An 18,913-nucleotide genomic window follows, 5' to 3' on the forward strand; every position below is an offset into this window, starting at 1 on the left:
GGGGTTATTTTTTTCTATACCCACAATAATTGATAACTCTTCTAAAGCAGTGTTTCTCAACCTTTGTTTAGTCACAACACCCTTTAACCACTTCAAGTCCAGACACTTTCACCCCCTTCCTGTCCAGGCCAATTTTCAGCTTTCAGTGCTGTCACACTTTGAATGACAATTGCGCGGTCATGCAACACTGTACCCATATGAATTTTTTTGAGACAGATAAAACTTTATTTTGGTGGTATTTATTCACCGCTGGGATTTTTATTTTTTTTGCTATATAAATGAAAGAGTCCAAACATTTTGAAAAAAAAAGTGTTTTTCTTATAAAATTTTGCAAATAAATAATCTTTCTTCATAAATCTTGGCCAAAATCTATTCATCTATCTTTCTAGTAAAAAAAAACAAAAACAAATTAGTTTATAACTAAAAATTATAATTTTTCAAAAACATTTTTTACATTTTTATTTTATTTTTTATATTTTCAGTTTTTTTTTTTTTATGTTTTTACACTGATTGCTTTTACACCCATAAAGGCTGTAAAAGCAATAATTTCTCCTCTCTTTATTGAGAAATACTGTAAGAGCTGTGATTGGTCAAGGCTGTTGTGAATAGCCTTGTACCATGTGACCTCTGTGATCATTCACAGATTTCACACATAGTAAGCAATGATGTCAGGAAGTGACATCTTGTTTACTACTGTTCCTGTGATCACTGATTGGCCAATCAGTGATCAAATGAATCGGGACCTCACACAGAGGTCCTGTACAGCGACCGGAGGACACAGCGAGCACCGGATCACGGAGCCGCGCGCTCCCAGGGAGCCCGCGCAGGCAGTGAATGCAGAGACCGTTTATAAATGGCCCACCTGCTCCTGCACTGCTCCTGTCCGGCTGTTTATGTACATGGGCCGGATGGGAAGCGGTTAAATTTATTATTATTATACAGGATTTATATAGCGCCAACAGTTTGTGCAGCACTTTACAAAATGAAGGTAGACATTACAGTTACAAAACAATTTGGTACTACATTCTGAAATGTAAAAAAACCTAAACTAATAATTTCACAGAATACAGCAGCATCCACACATGGACAATCAACATTAGAGGTGATTAATTCTCACAAAGCAAATACACATTTGCACACTGGTACTGACTAGTATTCCATTGTTTCTCTTCTCTCCCAGTTGCTCTCCCTCATTCAGCTAATGTTATATCAGTAGTAATAAAATAAAATATAGTGAGCGCTTCCCAATGTAGCAGCTGGCACCTCAAGGTAACCAAATGAAACCCAAAAGTACAATAAATATAATAAAGTGCAGTGCTGAATATTCAATTATAGGTCAATCGGCAATCACCATTACAGCAGTGTTGATCCCCCACTGAAGATGTGTTTAGCATGAAAGGCTTCACGCCGCTGCAGCCACGAGTTGGTCCGGTGGCCATCTTAGCTAAGGGTCAGTCTCTCCTATGTTTGTTTTTATCCACTTTTATTGTTAATAAAGCTACTTGGAATATAAAGTCTTCACCCACGTACCGCTGTGCTGCCCATTTCTTGAAGGAGGACCCTAAGCCACCGTACCTCTTCACAAGGTGGATTTATTAATGCGCATATCCTATGCGCATCTGGTAAGTGCGCAATTTTACCAGTTTTCCCGAGCACCACTACCCTGATCTTCTGGCTCACTCGGATGTTAATATCACATATGTCTACGGACTTATTCACACTAACGACCTTATTGTGACCTATTATTGAATATTCAGTGCTGCACTTTATTATATTTAATGTTACATCAGTGATGACAGAGAGGGGCAGGGGAGGTGCAAACAAGGATGCTGTGCAGGCGTCCTCCTTATCCACCGATGAAGTCATTGGATGTTAGGACGCCGTCAGCTAGAAGGTTATTTTTGGGCAAATTTAGGCATTTTGCCAAGGTACACCTAAAGAAACCTGAAGGCACCCTGGTGGAGAAAAGGCTGTTCTAAAGAAAGGAAACATATTTTATAATTAAGTACACAAATAAGAACCCGGGACAATGTTTTCTTTTATACTTTATACCCTATGACATGAATCAAAGTGATTTTTTTCTTTTTACAATTTATTACTGGCAGTTTCTGCAATCTGTACACCACTAAATCTACAAACCATTTCTTGGCAAAACCATTCATCAGTCAAAAGTAATATATGCCATTATTTGGTGACATTTTTACATACCATTGTAGATAGAGCTCAAGAAGAAACAAAACAAACAAAAAAGCTTAGGCTGTACAGCTAGGAAGCATTCTGAAGTGTTCAAGTAAAAACTGGATATGCAAATAATTGGATGGAAATTGGATGTTATAAATAAACTTTAAAGTATGAATTATGGTAACAGCTGTTGCATAATCCACTGCCCTCGGAATATTGCTCTTTTCTGAAGTATTTACCCTATAAATATTGTTAGTGCATACCAATGTCAGTGTTACCTGATATTCTACAAACAATATTGCAATATGCACATAACAAAATAAGTGTGGAAAAATGCACTAAGATCAGTGAAATCATTTTCACTTAACATTGACTACAGGTGAATCTTCTCAGAACGTGCTATGACAGTGATTTATCTACTTGCACTACATATGTAGAGAATGTCATATTTACTTCTTTAAAAAATATGCCCCTTAGTCTGTAAGGTACAATATTAAAGGGACGCTAAGCACATTCTTTTCTCTCTTTAACACATGTATTTGCTACTCAAAAAAATATTTTGCAGCTTACCAATTCTTCAATGTGGTGGCTGCATTAGTTTTAATTTTTAGGTTTTGTTTATTTTCAACTAGTGATCCGACTGGCAAGTCTGTTATTTTTTTTCAACTTCCTTTAACAGACCAAGCTGTCCAGCAAAAGTGTCAATGTTTCAGACAAAACCATTTAACACTGACAGGGGTCCTTACAATGGTCAGCCTTTATTCATTGATGTAAAAACTGTATCCCAAAAGGAAAAAAAAGTTGCTTTAACATCTTAAAGAGCTAGCTGGAATTTAGCTTTAATGCTTTAGTCAAGTCCATGAAAATCTGCTAGTGCATCTAGCACTACGCCTTCCCCAAGTTGTCAATGCTGCTGTCCAGATAAAAATTGGTAAGCTGCAATATATTAAAATGTAATTTTTTGTGGGCTAATCCCCCTTTAAAGTGCATAGGAATTCACTATACACTTTATTAGTTTTATTTTTTTATGCCCTTTTTCTCTATTTTTACTTTGTGATTCTGCCAGTAACACACTTCCTGTCCTTGGATGACAATGCTTACTTCCTACCTGTATCTACAGTATAGAGAATCAGCATTGCCACCCTTGGACAGAAAGTGTGTTGGGACTACAGAACATTCCCCAGTCAATTTCACAGCATGGTTGGAGGTGTTCTATAGTTCTCAGAGATAACATTGCAGACTGCGCAAGGCAGAACTAGATTTCTGGCAAGATATTTAACTGACCAAAAGAGTAGCAAATAAGAGAAGTTACACTTTACCTGTCACTGTGGATGCACAATGGCGGCATGAACCATCCACCAGCAAGGTCACATTACCCTTCATCACTAAAGTCATATTATTATTATTAATATTATTATTATTATTATACAGGATTTATATAGTGCCAACAGTTTGCTCAGCGCTTTACAGTATAAGTCATACAACAAACTATTGCTCTATTAAAGTTTAATCACACCTGGAAAAGACTGGCTTGAAAGCTTTGAGAAGGAATTAAATATGTGTACATGTACGATTAGCTCTGTAATGAAAAGTATTAAAACTTTCATAGAAGCTGTAAAAGTAGGAAAATATTCTATCCCTTATATTTACAATAGACAAATAAAATAAATGATGAAAAATATGATGTTAGAATCCCTTTCATCTTGGAAGAATGTGCCAGGATTTCTGGTAGATAGGATGGATGAAACTGATGAAGTAGTCAATAAAACCTTTTTCAGAGAAAAGTGCAAATAATGATTTTTAATGAATATTTAATCAGTCCTGATTCCAAATTTATACAGTATTACTTCTACACTTCAGCTATTATAAAAATGTACTAACAATTTAAAATTCTATTTGGTTCTACTTAGGATTATTTATCCATATATATATATATATATATATATACTGTATATATACTGTATATATATTTATATCTTGATTCACAACACAAAATGCTACAAATAGAAAAATATTCTATTGCAGAGTGCTTGAATGTATTTATATCTTACATTTGTAAATGCAAGTCTGCATCTCATATATTTCCAAACGACCTCTGACCCTTACCTCTCTAGCTAAAAAGTGAATGGAACACATGTACAAAATACCAGATGTATACTTTTTTTTTTTTTGCTGTTGTATCTGTTTCATAGGAGAGTTCCCAATTACACAAAAGGGGCAAAGGCCTATACATATCTCCCAGCAAGAGGAAGTCCAATAAGTCAAAGTGCACTCCATCTTAAATCATCAAAATGAAGCACAGCTTAACCCATGGTTTTCTATATCTATCCAGACTGGTACCCCATTTGCCAGTAAGTACCCAAGAATGCAAACCATTGCTTTTACTTTAGGAGTAATTCACAAGGAACCATTGTCTTTAGATATTAGGTATCCATACATGAGTCATTTTGAATGGGATTATGACCATGACTTGCTGTTTACATGGGATCAGACTTTCAACCTTTTTACCTCAGGAGAACCCCTAAAATAATCGTCAAAATTTAGGAAACCTTTATTAAAAGCAATTCATCTGAAATCAAGGGGGGGGGGAAATGTCCCATACATTTGTGGGCAGTGGAAGGAATGCCCCCCATACAGTGGTGATCAGAATGTCACCCCAGAGATATGAAACAAGGAACTAAGCAAGCACCATCAGATGGGAGATCAGTTGGCCAAAAATCAAGCAACCCCTAGCAACCTCTGAAGGAATGCTATGGTTCCACAGAACCCTAGTTGAGACTGGCTGGATTAGATATAACAAAAATGACTGCTGATTTAAATCAACTGGGATGGTTGATGATCACAAAGGTTCATTTTATGTATAATCTTCTTACTGCTTATGTGAGCCTACAGATCAAAATGCTAGTTTTTTCTCACTTTTTTCCTTACAACAGTTTGCCCAAATCTGCCAAAGAAATGATCACCTTAACGTCCACTCAACCATATATGCTTGTTTTCTATGTACATCTTTAAAGGCGGTCATAGACGGATCCAGGAATCTATACATTTATGGGCAGCTGGTTGTACTGAAGTTGATCCACTGCTCAACGTCAGTACAACCAGCCTGTCTGGTTTATTTTTCCTGGCCATTGTCAGCAGCTTTAGCCTTATCTCCTGATCACTGTATTCTACCTGTGGGGAAGGCTCCCTGTGCTCCCCACTGGCACAACACAATAGCGCTGCAGGAGGGATCCCCCCTAAAACACTGACTTTGTTATGATGGGGGAATTGAGCAATTTTGTTTCCTTCAACACGTGGTTGATGGAAAGAAAATTACATAATGTATGCTCTGCTTAAGATACCCATACAGAAGGCCAGATCATTGTATGATTCCAGCTTAATCATGTGATTTTGGGGGGGAGTGGGTACCTGGATTTGACAGGTACCCGCTCCCACTTCTGGCTCAGTTCGCTGCAGTGAACTAACCCCGAAGTTCAGTCCCCCATCTTTCCCCGCAGCCTTCTGGAACACTTCACAGGTCCCAGAAGACTGCGGCCCATTCACAAAATTCTTCGCTCATGTGCAGTAGGAAACTGGCTGTGAAGCTGCAAGCCTTTACTGCTGGTTTACCTTAGTCAAGGTGACAGTGCCAGCACCCAATAGCCGATTGAAGAATCTGCTTGGGTAGGACACCATTGGATGCTTGGATAGGCAAGTGCCCTAATATTAAGTCAGCAGCTACAGTATTTGTAGCTGGTGACTTTTTTTTTGGGGGGGGAACTCCTCTTTAAGTTAGCACCTTTGTTATTAAAGGAAAATCAAGATTCACTTGAGGCATGTACAATATTGTGTATATTGGAGAATCAGTCTCATTAGGTTCTATGGAATCTGTATAATACTAATAGAATCCTTCATGTATGGATTACCTCCTGAAAAGCCTCAGTGGCTTCTTGGGAATCACTAACTTGTATTCTGCCTCTAGAAAATGGCTGCATTCATTGTGTAATTGGTATTTGTTCTTTAAAGAGGTTATCCAGAAATTAGTTGACTCTTTCCACTTACTCAATTCAGTTGTTTATAGCCCTTTACTCATTCTTGTTCACAGAAGAGCTGAGGCCTGAGACCGCATTTGAAACCTGCCAATACTGAGATGAACTGCTAGGCAAAGACCTACTATAGATACATATACTGCAGAACTGAAACGGTATCTGTAGTAGCATCTCTCCTAATCAATAGCTGGTCCCAGCAAAACCGATATTACATAGGGGATCTACAGGCAGGGTGTCTTCAGGCAGCCCTCACTGTTCCAACAGAAATGAATGAAATGAGGGCCGTAGATTTCCAAACATCCCTACTTAATAAGTATGAAGAGATTATTAATTTCTTGGAGAACCTTTTAAAAATAAAATTAGCCTGTGCAGACTCTAGGTTTTCAAACAATATCCTACCCATCAAATAATGATTAACAATTTAACAACACACAGATTAATGAAAACAAAGAGAAAAAAAAAATCAAACAAAAGGAGGTTAAATTAATATTGTGCAATATCAGTACATAAAGGTTTCAAAACATCCCTTTTTATCCAATTCAGCAAATATTTACATACATCTAAAATAATTCAAATTATTCCTAGATAGTATTGATCCATAAGTTAAGGTGAACAAAGCCTATATAAACAAATATTCAATATTTCTCAAATACAGCAAAATCATAATTAAAACAAAGCTATCAGTGAACAGGGGATCAGATCTCATTCTGGGTAAAGTCCAGTGATGCTTGTACGGAGTCAAAGCAGCTGTACTAGAAAGTGTTCTCACATACATGCAATAAAAGAGGGGAAACTTTACTGGGTTTCTTTTTTTTTTAACATATTTTAGTTTTTTTTAAAATCTTGAATTAAAAAATCATGTTTTCTTACAGAATCTTTTTTTTCAAGGGCCTGGGGCATATATCCAGATATTATCTACGTTATAGTGCCTTTGTAAAAGAAATTCTAAACTAATACTAATAAAACACAGCCAATAAAAAGCAACACAAAAAGATCAATACATTGTAAAAGAGAGGCAACAACAAGGAGATATGCAACAAACATAAAATAAACTCTAGCCTAAAATTAGTTTGACTACCACACTTGCATGTGTATTTTAAATGCTGATCTCTGTTACCTTTACCCTCCTTTTTACGTTTGGGAGATCTGTTTTATAGATTTTGTGAACAGTTGCACATGACGAGTTTTTTTAAGCCTAGCTATGTAACTGTGTATGAAACTCCAGCAATGCCGACTAGTGGAAGTAAAGTGTAAAGCTTCACTACAGCTGCCGACTATGGAATATATGGAAACCTATTTCAGTCATAAGCATGTATATGTGAAACTTTTGGAGATTACGTGATACCCTTTGTTGGCTGCCTGACTTAATTATGAAAACTTTCAAAACACGTTGGGTTTCCTTGTCAGGCATTATACAATACTAGTTTTAAAAACAACATATTTATTAACAGAACAATGTGGTATGATAACTAACGAAGGAACCCAATGCATTTTCAGACCCTGCACTTGTACTAACTTACAAAAGTCAATAAAGGTCCCAATAAAAAAAGCAAGGTCCATAAAGACATGCATGAGCGAGTTTGGGGTGGAGGAACTTGACTGGCCTGCACAGAGTCCTGACCTCAACTGGATAGAACACCTTTGGGATGAATTACAGTGGAGACTGTGAGCCAGGCCTTCTTGTCCGACATCAGTGCCTGACCTCACAAATGCACTTCTAGAAGAATGGTCAAACATTCCCATAGACACACTCCTAAACATTGTGGACAGCCTTCCCAGAAGAGTTGAAGCTGTTATAGCTGCAAATGGTGGGCCATTTCAATATTGAACCCTATGGACTAAGACTAGGATGCCATTAACCACTTGCCCTCCTGAGGATTCACTTTCACTTAAACACCATTGATGGTCAAAGCAGAACTCAACGTTCAAAGGCATCAAAGTAAAGCTGGCCATAGATGACTCAGGTTTTTCGATCAGCTGATGAAAAAAAAAAATGAATGGATTCCCCAATTCACACAAGGCATACAGATGGAGGAATTCTCCCTGCTTTTGTATTCTGACAGCTGGGACTGCTCCGTTGTCTGAATACAATGATCAGTGCTGCAGCCGTCTGGCTGCAGGCATTAGTTGAATGAAAATTTACCAGCAGTCCCCTTCAAGAGGTGTCGAGCATTAGGCTGATTCTTCTTGAATGGGAACAGCCATAGATGGATCAAAATTTGGCCAGTCCCTGCTGAATTTTGATTCATTAATGACCAGCTTAAGTGTTTGCTCAAAGTCCCCGCTCATACTCCCAGAGAACATATGCTCTTTATACAGTATATCTTAATCTATATAATGTAGTGGTCTTGTAATTGCTCTAGTCTCATTCTTCTCCTTCCTGTGGTATGGCAGTGGGCAGGGAGCAGTAGCTACTTGTCCCAGAAGTCTGTATGGTTCATGTTGCTGATTGTGATTTTAAATCAGTACCATAGTCCCTGCAAAGCCCTTTGGATCCTAGGCCCAGGTTTTACACAGGACACCTACGTCTTTTTAAGTTGAAATAAGCCCTGCCCTCTCAAAGCTAAGCTCCACTGCTCCATTCAACTTTTAAATGCCAAAGCCTCCAATGCCCACTGGGGCCTAAGAACAACATGGGTCTGGAACCCAAGGAACCTTATGGGGAGGAACTTATATAGCTACTTGCAGGCACCACAAAGTATTTGCACTTCAACACTATTTTTTTTTTTGGTACTTTTTTTTGACAAGAACAGGTTCACCTAAACCCTTGTATACAAGGAATTAAAGAAATTTTAACACTATAAATACACCAGAGTATGGTATTGTTGAAATGCAATTCTTTGGATGGAAGACATGTTCTGTGCACAGCAGATGTACTTTCAGAGCTCTAATTGACAGACTTTGGCATCATGTTAGGATCAGTCCACCATGCTAATGGATCAGCTGTGACAATAGAGATACATAATTTTTACTGCAGCTGCTTTACAGCATATTTGTACAGTGGAGAGGGTAAAGTAGGTATCATAAGGATCACTGAGCCCTTTGACACAAAAAAATCTCTTACCAGTTACAGAAAAAAAGAATTACCCTGGTCAAACCACTGTGTAAGCAGTAAGCAGAGAGCCAAATAATAAATTTAGCAACAAAGTTAATAGATATAAAACATTAAAATGTATCTCAAACTTTGATCAAGGTACCAAAAAACCACTGCTAAACCAAAGTAAACTAATGTTTTATATCTTGTCATACGTATACTTTGTTTTACAAATAAAAATGTAATATAGGGTCCAGACAGGACCCCAAAGCACTATGGGTTTGAAAAGAAAGAGCACAAGAGAAGCTGGTATTTTTCAGACTCTCTAAAGGGAGGAAAAAGTGAGTTCCCTGACTCATGCATGAGATCTAAATTTAAGCTTGAGCTGCTGAGCTCTGTAAACTGCTGTTTTTGAACAGAGGCGGTAATGAGTCTATGTAATACATGTAAAAACAGGCTGCGAACGCCTCCTGCTCCCTGGTATTAAACTACAAATTATTCATATAAAATACATAATTTGCCTGACTAGAAAAAAAAAAAACATTTAGAAAGAGTTACTTTTTTACTCCCAGCATTTAAATATATATACAAAATAACTATGCATTCTCTTTAAAGGGAAATTACTGCATTCTAGACTAATTGTAATATTTGTAAATATTTGTTTGTAAAACAAAGTTTTTATAAAATCTAAAAATAACATAAAACATCAGTTTCTAAGTTTGTAAGCCTGCCCCCAAAAATTACATTTCCCTTTAAATGTTGTTTTTCTTCTTGATCAGTCAGCCATTGATAAGCAGCAGCATGAAAAGCAGATGACAATCACCCCCGGCCTTAAGAAGTGTCAGTATTCTTCTACAGAACTCTTCATTGCCATTTACAAATCTTTAAATGTTTCTCTTTACAGAAGCACAGTAGAGCCTTCTTAAAACAGAAGACATCTCTCACCTTGATCACAATTCCAAAAAATAAGGGGCTTTTACCTTACTTTAGGATAGTGGAGGGGGCATGCAAATAGTTCCTTAAGGCAGGCCATAGATGGGATGAAAATTGGCAGATTTTTCGGCTGGAAAACAAAAATTGGCCGATTTTCACACTGTTAATGGGTTAATTGGTCGGCCGTTTTTCTGGATTTTGGCACATTTTTTTATCAGTAAAGTTGGAAACAAATCGACCAATTTTGCCAATCGGCCGATTTTCGCGGCAATGATGGGCAAATCGGCCGATCTTTTTACCGATAAAAAATCTGCACATGAGCCGTGACCTGCAAGAAAAAGAAGAAGAAAAAAGAAGAAAAAGAAGAAGAAGAATTCCAGTCCGCTATTCTATTTGACATGAAAAAGTATTGCGGTTGCAACAATGTATCTATTTATATCCGCATAAAACCATCTGTATCCAAAATGGATACAAATAGATACAAAGTTGCAACCGCTATACTTTTTCATGTCAAATATAATAACGGAGCTCTCTGCAGGGACAGAAGTAATTAAATGCCGGCCATAGACGGGACGAATATCGGCCAATTTTTTTTTACCGTTGGTGGTAATCTCGGCCTATTGAATGACCGATTTTTCGTTTTTTTTTTTTAAAAAACGTCCGGTTTTCGACCCATCTATGGCCTGCATTAGTCTCTGTTCACACCTATGCAGTTTGCTTTTTGTCCATTTTGCAGTGCTTTTCGCAGTTCATTTTGCATTTTTCTACATGCGTTTTTGCCGTGATTTTGCCACGATTTGTTTTTTGTTCAGCTCTTTTTTTTTTATTTACTTTTGTTTTTCTTTTGCTGGGCAGAATAAAAATTCAAAACGCAAACTGCAGCAAAAACGCACTACCATCCATTTCAGCATGTTCTCCATTGAACTCTATTGTAGCAAAAATGCTTTTTGCATTTAAAAAAATTCCCTGACTCTTTCCAAAATGGCAGCAGCTGCTCAAAAAAGCATAGATGTGAACATGTTCCATAGGAAACCATGTTAAATGGACTGTAGTGCGTTTCTGCAAAAAGCACGAAAAAACGTATTGGTGTGAACGGAGCCTAATGCTTCTAGGCCATCTGTGCAAAATGTCCTTATTGTGAAATGCAGAAAGTGACTAGTACAAAGGGAGTTACTTACTAAAGCTGTAGATTTTTAAGGTATCTAAGTAAACCTTTGTTCACCTTTAACATTAGGCCATGTGCAAATTAATTTTAAATTAAGAATTTTTCTTTACAAATTATTGAATGGAGGGCATACAACTTCACTGAGTCAAGTTAAATATATTCCAATTTTGTAAATCAACCCCAGTTGATTAAACAGTTTTTAAAAATTCAAGGTGATTCATTAAACTAAGTGGTGAGCTACTAATGCTATCCAGCAAACAAAACAATTGTGCTAAAGTTAACCCCAGGCCTAAACAATATTAATCTCAGGATCTTAATTATACACTTGATAAAAATGGCCTGCCTAAGGCAGCCCATAGATTAGTATTTTTTTTTCTTTTTTTCATTCAACCAGCAGGTTGAACGAAAAAAAAAGATGACTTGATTCCCCCATCCACACTCTCAGTGTGGATTGGAGAATCCTCCCTGCCGAGTTATTTTATTCTGACAATGGGGACACTTCCCCACCATCAGAATACACTGATGAGCACAACAGGTTTTGCCTGTTGAAAGGACACAAAAGTGTAGCAGCCAGCAGTTGCCTTGTGCTCCCCTTCTGTAAGCATACTACATACTACTTAAAAGCAATAGAAATGGAGCTCCATCTTATTTTTCTAGTCTGAGAATTGCTGTGCAAAGGATTAAAGGAGGCTGATAATATGACAAAATCTTCCCTATACTACTTTTAGGTTAAAATATGTTTAACTTTTTTTTTAATAAATACATATCTGAATGAAATTGTGCGCTATGCATGTAGTTCAACTTTCTAATTCCCTGCAGCACCTGCAGCACCTCACAGAGTCAATGGGAGTGTATTTCCTGAAACCTATGTTACACAACTTTGTCTCACTCTGTTTCTGCTTTCACTGATCATATTACAGCAGGTTTGAATGCTTGATTGTGATTGGTGGTTGAGAAACATCTTTGACTCTTTCCACATGTGACTTTCTGTAGGTGAGAGCAGGGGCGGACTGAAAACTCATGGGGCCCCCAGGCAATAGGGGATCATGGGGCCCCTGTGTCCTTGCTCATATTCAAAATACACCCAAAAAAGCCTATAAAAGGTACCAGGGGCATTTCATGGGGCCCCATACTGACCCCGGGCCCTTGGGCAGTGCCCGAGTGCTCGAATGGTCAGTCTGCCCCTGGGTGAGAGTCTTCAAAGGGTATGTATTGGACATGAACTACAAACTGGGATTCACCAGGTTACAGATAATAGGAGCTTAAGTGGACTCGTATAGTCTAAAGCAGGGGTATCCAAACTATGGCCCTCCAGATGTTGAGGAACTTCAAGTCCCATGAGGCCTTGCAAGACTCTATCAGCCACAGGAAGACTCCCAGAGGCAGAGGCATGATGGGACTTGTAATACTTCAACAGCTGGAGGGCCATAGTTTGGAGACCCCTGGTCTAAAGTACTGAGCAGGTAGCCTGTACTTCCTGGGTACAGCTAAAGATTTTCAATTATGACAGCAGCTTTCCTTCAATGTTTTAGTTATGTAACATTTTAGTCATTTCTAATACTGCTGCTTTAACTCACATTTCACGATTTACTTTAACAGATTTCACTTAATACAGATGTTAATGTACGATAGGTAATTTAACAGAAATTGTCTCACACTTAACAGAAAATAAGAATGAGGTGAATAAATTAATAACAGCTTATTGACTCTGAACAATGAATATATAAAATACAAAGCGACGTTGCAATTATGGTTTCCAACTAGGGCAGGTGACTCCAGGTAGGTAGAAAAAAAAAGAAGGCTGAAACGAAAAATGACAGACTGACAGCTCATAATCAATTCTAACACAAATGTGCCAATACTGATAACATCCAAAACAAGAGGTAAAATACCAAAGTGTAGTCTTTTATGAAAAAAATGTACAGCCTTGATTTGCTAAAGTATAACAGATGCAGGGAAGGACTGGAAAGCTTTGGCATAGGGCAGCTATATATCTTTCAAGGTAGATTTCTGTAGACTAAAAAAAATGTACCCAGTAAAGTGTACTATAGTGTTGCAGTTATTGGTGAAAGGTGGGTTTTACTAAATGATATGCTTTATTGTGTATCAACAAAATACATAGTTGTAGACTTTGTGTGGACATATAGAAGAGAAACTGAGTACAGTAAAAACAACTTTATTATGTACCATTAAAAATCTATTACACAACATTAAAAATTACTCTCTACATAGGGGTTCACAAAATGCAAAGATTCTGATTACAATTCACATGTGGATGCAAAGCGTTTCGGGAATCCTTCTTCAGGTGCACATTTGACCGATTCAGTACACTGAAACCCACTCCTAATGTTTTAATAGAGTAATATCAATCAGTAGAGTAGACTGGAATTCACAGGATAACCTCCAGGATGGATTGGCGTGAACTGAGTTTGCTTCTAAGATACTTATTAAGAGCCCCCTTTTTGGAATATATTTGCCTTGACTACCATGCTGTCTTTATGGTGACTTACCTACATTGGGTCTGAAAGGTTCCCCATTGGGAAGTTAGTCCTTCTATTTTAAGATTATGTATATAGGACCATTGGATGTTTACTGCATGTACCTGATTTTCCCACCCGAGAGGCAGTGGCTTCTCCTTGGTCTACTCATTTGCACCTCTATGCTATGAATTCCAGTCTACCCTACTGATTGATACTACCCTATTAAAGATTAGGAGTGGGTTTCAGTGTATTGATTCTGTCACATGTGCTCCTAAAGAAGGATTCCCAAAAAGCGTTGAGTCCACAAGTAAATTTTAATAGGAATCTTTTTATGTTGTGAACCTTTATGTGGAGAGTAATTTTTAATATTGTGTAATAGAATAATAAAGTTGTTTTTACAGTACTCAGGTTCTCTTCTATATGGCCACACAAAGTCCATGACTACATATTTTGTTCATAGTCATGCATGATTTGCTCATATTCAAAATACACCCAAAAAAGCCTATAAAAGGTACCAGGGGCATTTCATGGGGCCCCCTACTGTGGTAAATGCCCCTCTTCTCCCCAACCCAGTCCTCCCTTTACCAGATGTATGTCTTACATCTTTATGGCAAATAATGTTATAAGTTTATGAAGTGAGTATAATATCCATTTGGTTTTAATTTTAAATATAATAACTCTTTTGCCAAAAAATGGAATTGATAGATATTTTCCCAATGTGCTATAAAACTAAAGCCCCTCGCAACTGTATGCTAATGTTTTCACTTCACTGTTGCAAATTATTTTAAAAAATACTTCCTAATAATTACAGTTTCTGTTCCACTAAGTCATGTCTACATTCACAATATAGGCTTGCCTTTCTTCATAGGAATGGCCGGCCAATGTCACACTATATATAGTATAGATTCTGGAGCCATACTGGTTATAATAGATGTCTCTGCTCTGAAGGAAGATCATTGTAGAATTCTAAAACACAGTGACAATAAGATTTCCTATGTACAATTAACATTCATATTCTTTATCTGGAAGGATTGATAAGGGGTACAGGAAGATATTCTTAAAATGGTATCTTTAAAAAAATACACAATTTATCCATCAATAAACTCTTTATCTCATATATTATTTAGGACATTGCACCACAATGGGATAGTTGCATATTAATATATATATATATATATATATATATATATATATATATATATATATATATATATGCGCGCACACACACAAACACACACATATTAGATATATATAGATATGTTTTATATGTTTACAAAAATAAGCATTGCAGTGCATATGTCCACTAAAATCCCTGAATTACTGTTAGCTTTCATAACTTAGAGAAACTACTGCTAAATTTCCTCAGATAGAATTCCTCTCTGCATATGTATAATAAATTAAAGATTTACACTACAAAAAATGGTTGGTTTGTGGTAACTGGGGCTAACATTTGAATACATAATCTCTGCCTTGTTTAATGCCATAATAGAAGATTTATTTTCTAAAGCTCTAAATACAATATGGACAGATCCAGTGTATACATCATAAGTGTTCATGTTGTATCATCATCGAATAGCATCTGTGCAAAATATGCCTTTAAGAAACCAGTGTCCATAACTGTATTTAGCAAATTATATAAGACTAGTTTACTTAGAGATCAGGGCCTGCTATAAAACGCTTATACAAAAATACTGTACCAGGCAGATTTAACTTAGAACATATACCAAGGGACCTTCAATTATGACCATGTAGCTTTGGATATAACAATAAACTTTACATACTGCCAAATTTACCCATCTGCATCAAATTCTTCTGCTGAGCACCAGTCCAGCACTGGAAATACACAAACGGATGGGCTTTACAACCACTGTCAAGTCATCTGACCAAGTCAAGGATGCTGTGAAAACCCATCTCTAGAAAAATCTACCTTTTATCCATTTATTTTAAGAAAGAAGATTTGTTCTTTGTATAAAATGCTGTCCAATGATCTCACCGTAAAATAAATTATCAATACGATCAATTCTTCTTAAAAAGTTCATGTAACGATCATCTATTCAGTTGTCTGTTGTTGTTCTCACAGTCCATCAAAGGAGATTACTTTCATGTTAACAAGGGAAAGTGTTTCAGCTATTTTATCCCATGATATTTCTCATAATAACTGATTACTGGTAATGAATCGTTCCTATTATTCTGCAATGTTTGAACAATATCAAGTCATAAATTACATTAGTCCAAATAACTTAAAACAGAATGGTTTGTAGCAGACATAATTTGGGCTGGCTTGAGGCCAGTTAGCAGCCTTTTCATCTGGAACCCTGGTCACTGTATAAAAGGATAATTACCAACAAGTGTTGGAATTTCTAACAGTGAAAAAAAAAGTGGAACATGATTTCTGTAGAAGGTTTTGTCCCCATGAAATAAACAGGGAGAGAAGGAAGTAAGAAATTCTCATGAACAGTGACCAGTTGACGACCTCCTTGTGCAGGACACAGGTCGCACTTCTGTATTGCACCAAAGAGTAGGATGAAGTCTCATCAACCAATCGGCTCGATGGATCAGATTCCTCCCCTGCACATTGGCAAGTTCACAAATGTAAAGACATTGAATTCTGTGAGGATGGAAATACACAGGAAGACGCCATAGAGGAGAAGACATGCCACACCCAGCTTCTTGTCCAGTTTCCACTTGTTTAGATGAACACCACATACCTAAGTGAATAAACAACCAAAACAGTCAGCACCTTGCCAAGAATTCTATGACAGCCAATTAAAAAAAATGACACAAATAGGCATTACTGAAGGAAATTATGTATAATTTAAAGAATTCTGTAAAGAGAAAAAAATGGAGCTATGACCCAATACAACCAAGACATAAAAATATAATTAATTGTTAGAGGCTAGAGAGACTTTTCAAATTTTTATAAAGCAGTAGATGATTGTATAGGAAAAGAGCAGAAATTATTATTTAAAGTAATTCTGTATTGGTACAGAACATGTAAAACAAGCACAGAATCAGAGAAGCTTCAACAGGGGTTCACGTCAAAAGGTGTGCTGCGTTTTCCAGTATTTGACAGGAAAAGACTGAACTTGACCTGCTTTGCCTGCAATTCAGACTCCTGCATTTGATGTACCTGAATCACTTAGGGTCTTTTCACACGGTGTGGACTCTGCCTGCTGATCACTGCTGAGCAGGCGGATGACAGGTCCGTTTAAGCTCTGCTCTACGGTCGTATGTAAATGGACCACCTCTCCATTTACACCCGATTGCCATCTGATAGAAGGGGAACAGATCCCCATCCATCTTTTTTAGCGGATTTGATTGGATGTAGGCAGGTGTAAACAGACACATTTCTATTTACATCCACCTTTCTGTAGTGGAGAATGGAGGTTTTGATTGGGTCCACCTGAAAAATGCACAAGCGAACCCGATTGGAACGTTCATGTGAAAGGGGTATTAGGGTGCCCATCGGCATGAGCCCTAAGTTAGCTAAGCAGGTGGTGCTGCATTGTGGGATGAGGAAGGGGTGTTCCTGCTTTCTCCAAACCTAGAAGATGGGGGATTTTCTGAGGGTCCTTTGATGTTGGAAGATGGCTTTGTGTTATATAGAAGTATAATCTGGTACCCCATGGTACAAAATATATAAAACTTATCTTAACATGGTAAGAATCTATGTAGTGTTTCTTTAAAGCAAATCTAAACCCAAGAACAAAAAGTGAATATAATTCAGCTTAGCAGTCCTTAGATTTGTTGGCTTCATTAGTTTTAATTTTTAGGCTTTTGCCCTTTTTCTTTCACCTGGTTATCTGGCCAGTAACACATTTCCTGTCCTAGGGTGACCCTAGAACAGGAAGTGCTTTAGGACTACAAATCACTTCCTCTTCTTCATAACTCATGGCTAAGACCGTAAGGGTGAAACATATCAGCGAGGGGCAGTCTCCAGGTGGGGATGAGCTCTGTTGCTTGTGTGGCTGAATAAAAATTTACTGAGCCTAGTGCTGTCATCAGTGTGCATCTTCACGTTTTCTATCTATCTTCACAGTTTGAGGACAGGCTCCTTAAACCGGCACCCAATCAGCTTTACTGAAGCCACACAGGATGTTATCCTAATGCATCATCATCTAAATATTACCAAGTAACGGGATTAACTATTTTCTGGTCATTATAGCAAACAAAAAAATTATATAGGTAGGTTGGGACATCATTCTTTGGATCCAGGAAGAAAATCCACAAAATAAGGACTCGGCTTTGATCTTATAAGGTTTAACCTCTACAGAATGGAGTAGGAGTATGTTATACCACACTGCAATTGAATGTTCCTGTTTTATCACTTTTTATTTTGTTTGCAAGACACACAGCATTTTATCTATCCATGAAAACAAGAAATATAACGACATACCGTAACAAACAAGGAAGCCAGAAGCAAAGCGACAGAGTAGATCAGGCCTCTGCTGTTCAGATGGATCTATAATAGAGGACAATAAGAGTATTACATATAGAAAATAAGAATCTGACACACTGTTACATAACGCAAAGTTTTCATTGAATGGTAACATAAATACATTATTTTTTTTTACTTTTTACAGATAATAATCATTTCAGTATGCTGCTGAACAGCAATAAAATGCATGCATATACAATGCATGCCAAGTACAATATTATGTGTTTGCAATGATTTACCCTTGATGCAAAAATTCCTGCCATTGCCAGGCTGAATATGACAGAACGTTTGTTACAGCTTTAACCACCAGAGTGATGGAACCCTTACCCCCTTTCTCATTGGACTAAAGAGCACCCACAGATCATAATTCCAATATGAAAAGACCACTATCGACCTACAAGTACATCATTTAAGGGGATTTCATATACAAGTAGTATGGAATTTGAAGTTGTATACCAACCTGTCTTTTATCATGTTGTATCTCAAGTTAGGAATGCCTAATACAATAAAAACCTTTGATTTGCCCCCTATTATCATTACAGTAATATTTAGGGACACATGCTAAATTACACACATATATTTAAATTGGTAAGAGGAAGATACTACATATGGTTTGTGTCAGGGCAGGAACGCTGGAATGGGCAGGCAGGCCTA

At 37.3% G+C, this 18,913-nt stretch overlaps 1 protein-coding gene across 1 annotated transcript in view; it reads right to left on the bottom strand.

Annotated features, from left to right (window-relative positions):
- Positions 1-2,029: 2,029 nt before the first annotated feature.
- Positions 2,030-18,913, bottom strand: part of SLC24A3 (solute carrier family 24 member 3) — a 526,682-nt gene continuing 509,798 nt past the window's right edge. The window contains exons 16-17 of the mRNA XM_089669796.1: positions 18,218-18,283; positions 2,030-16,529 (exon numbers count right to left, since the gene is read on the bottom strand). Of these exons, the coding sequence (XP_089525922.1) occupies positions 16,377-16,529; positions 18,218-18,283 (219 nt within the window). The 3' untranslated portion in view covers positions 2,030-16,376. The remainder of the gene's footprint in view (positions 16,530-18,217; positions 18,284-18,913) is intronic.

The sequence above is a fragment of the Staurois parvus genome, unplaced genomic scaffold (assembly GCF_062004578.1).
Source record: "Staurois parvus isolate SC_StPar_1 unplaced genomic scaffold, SC_StPar_1.0 ptg000081l, whole genome shotgun sequence".
NCBI lineage: Eukaryota > Metazoa > Chordata > Amphibia > Anura > Ranidae > Staurois > Staurois parvus.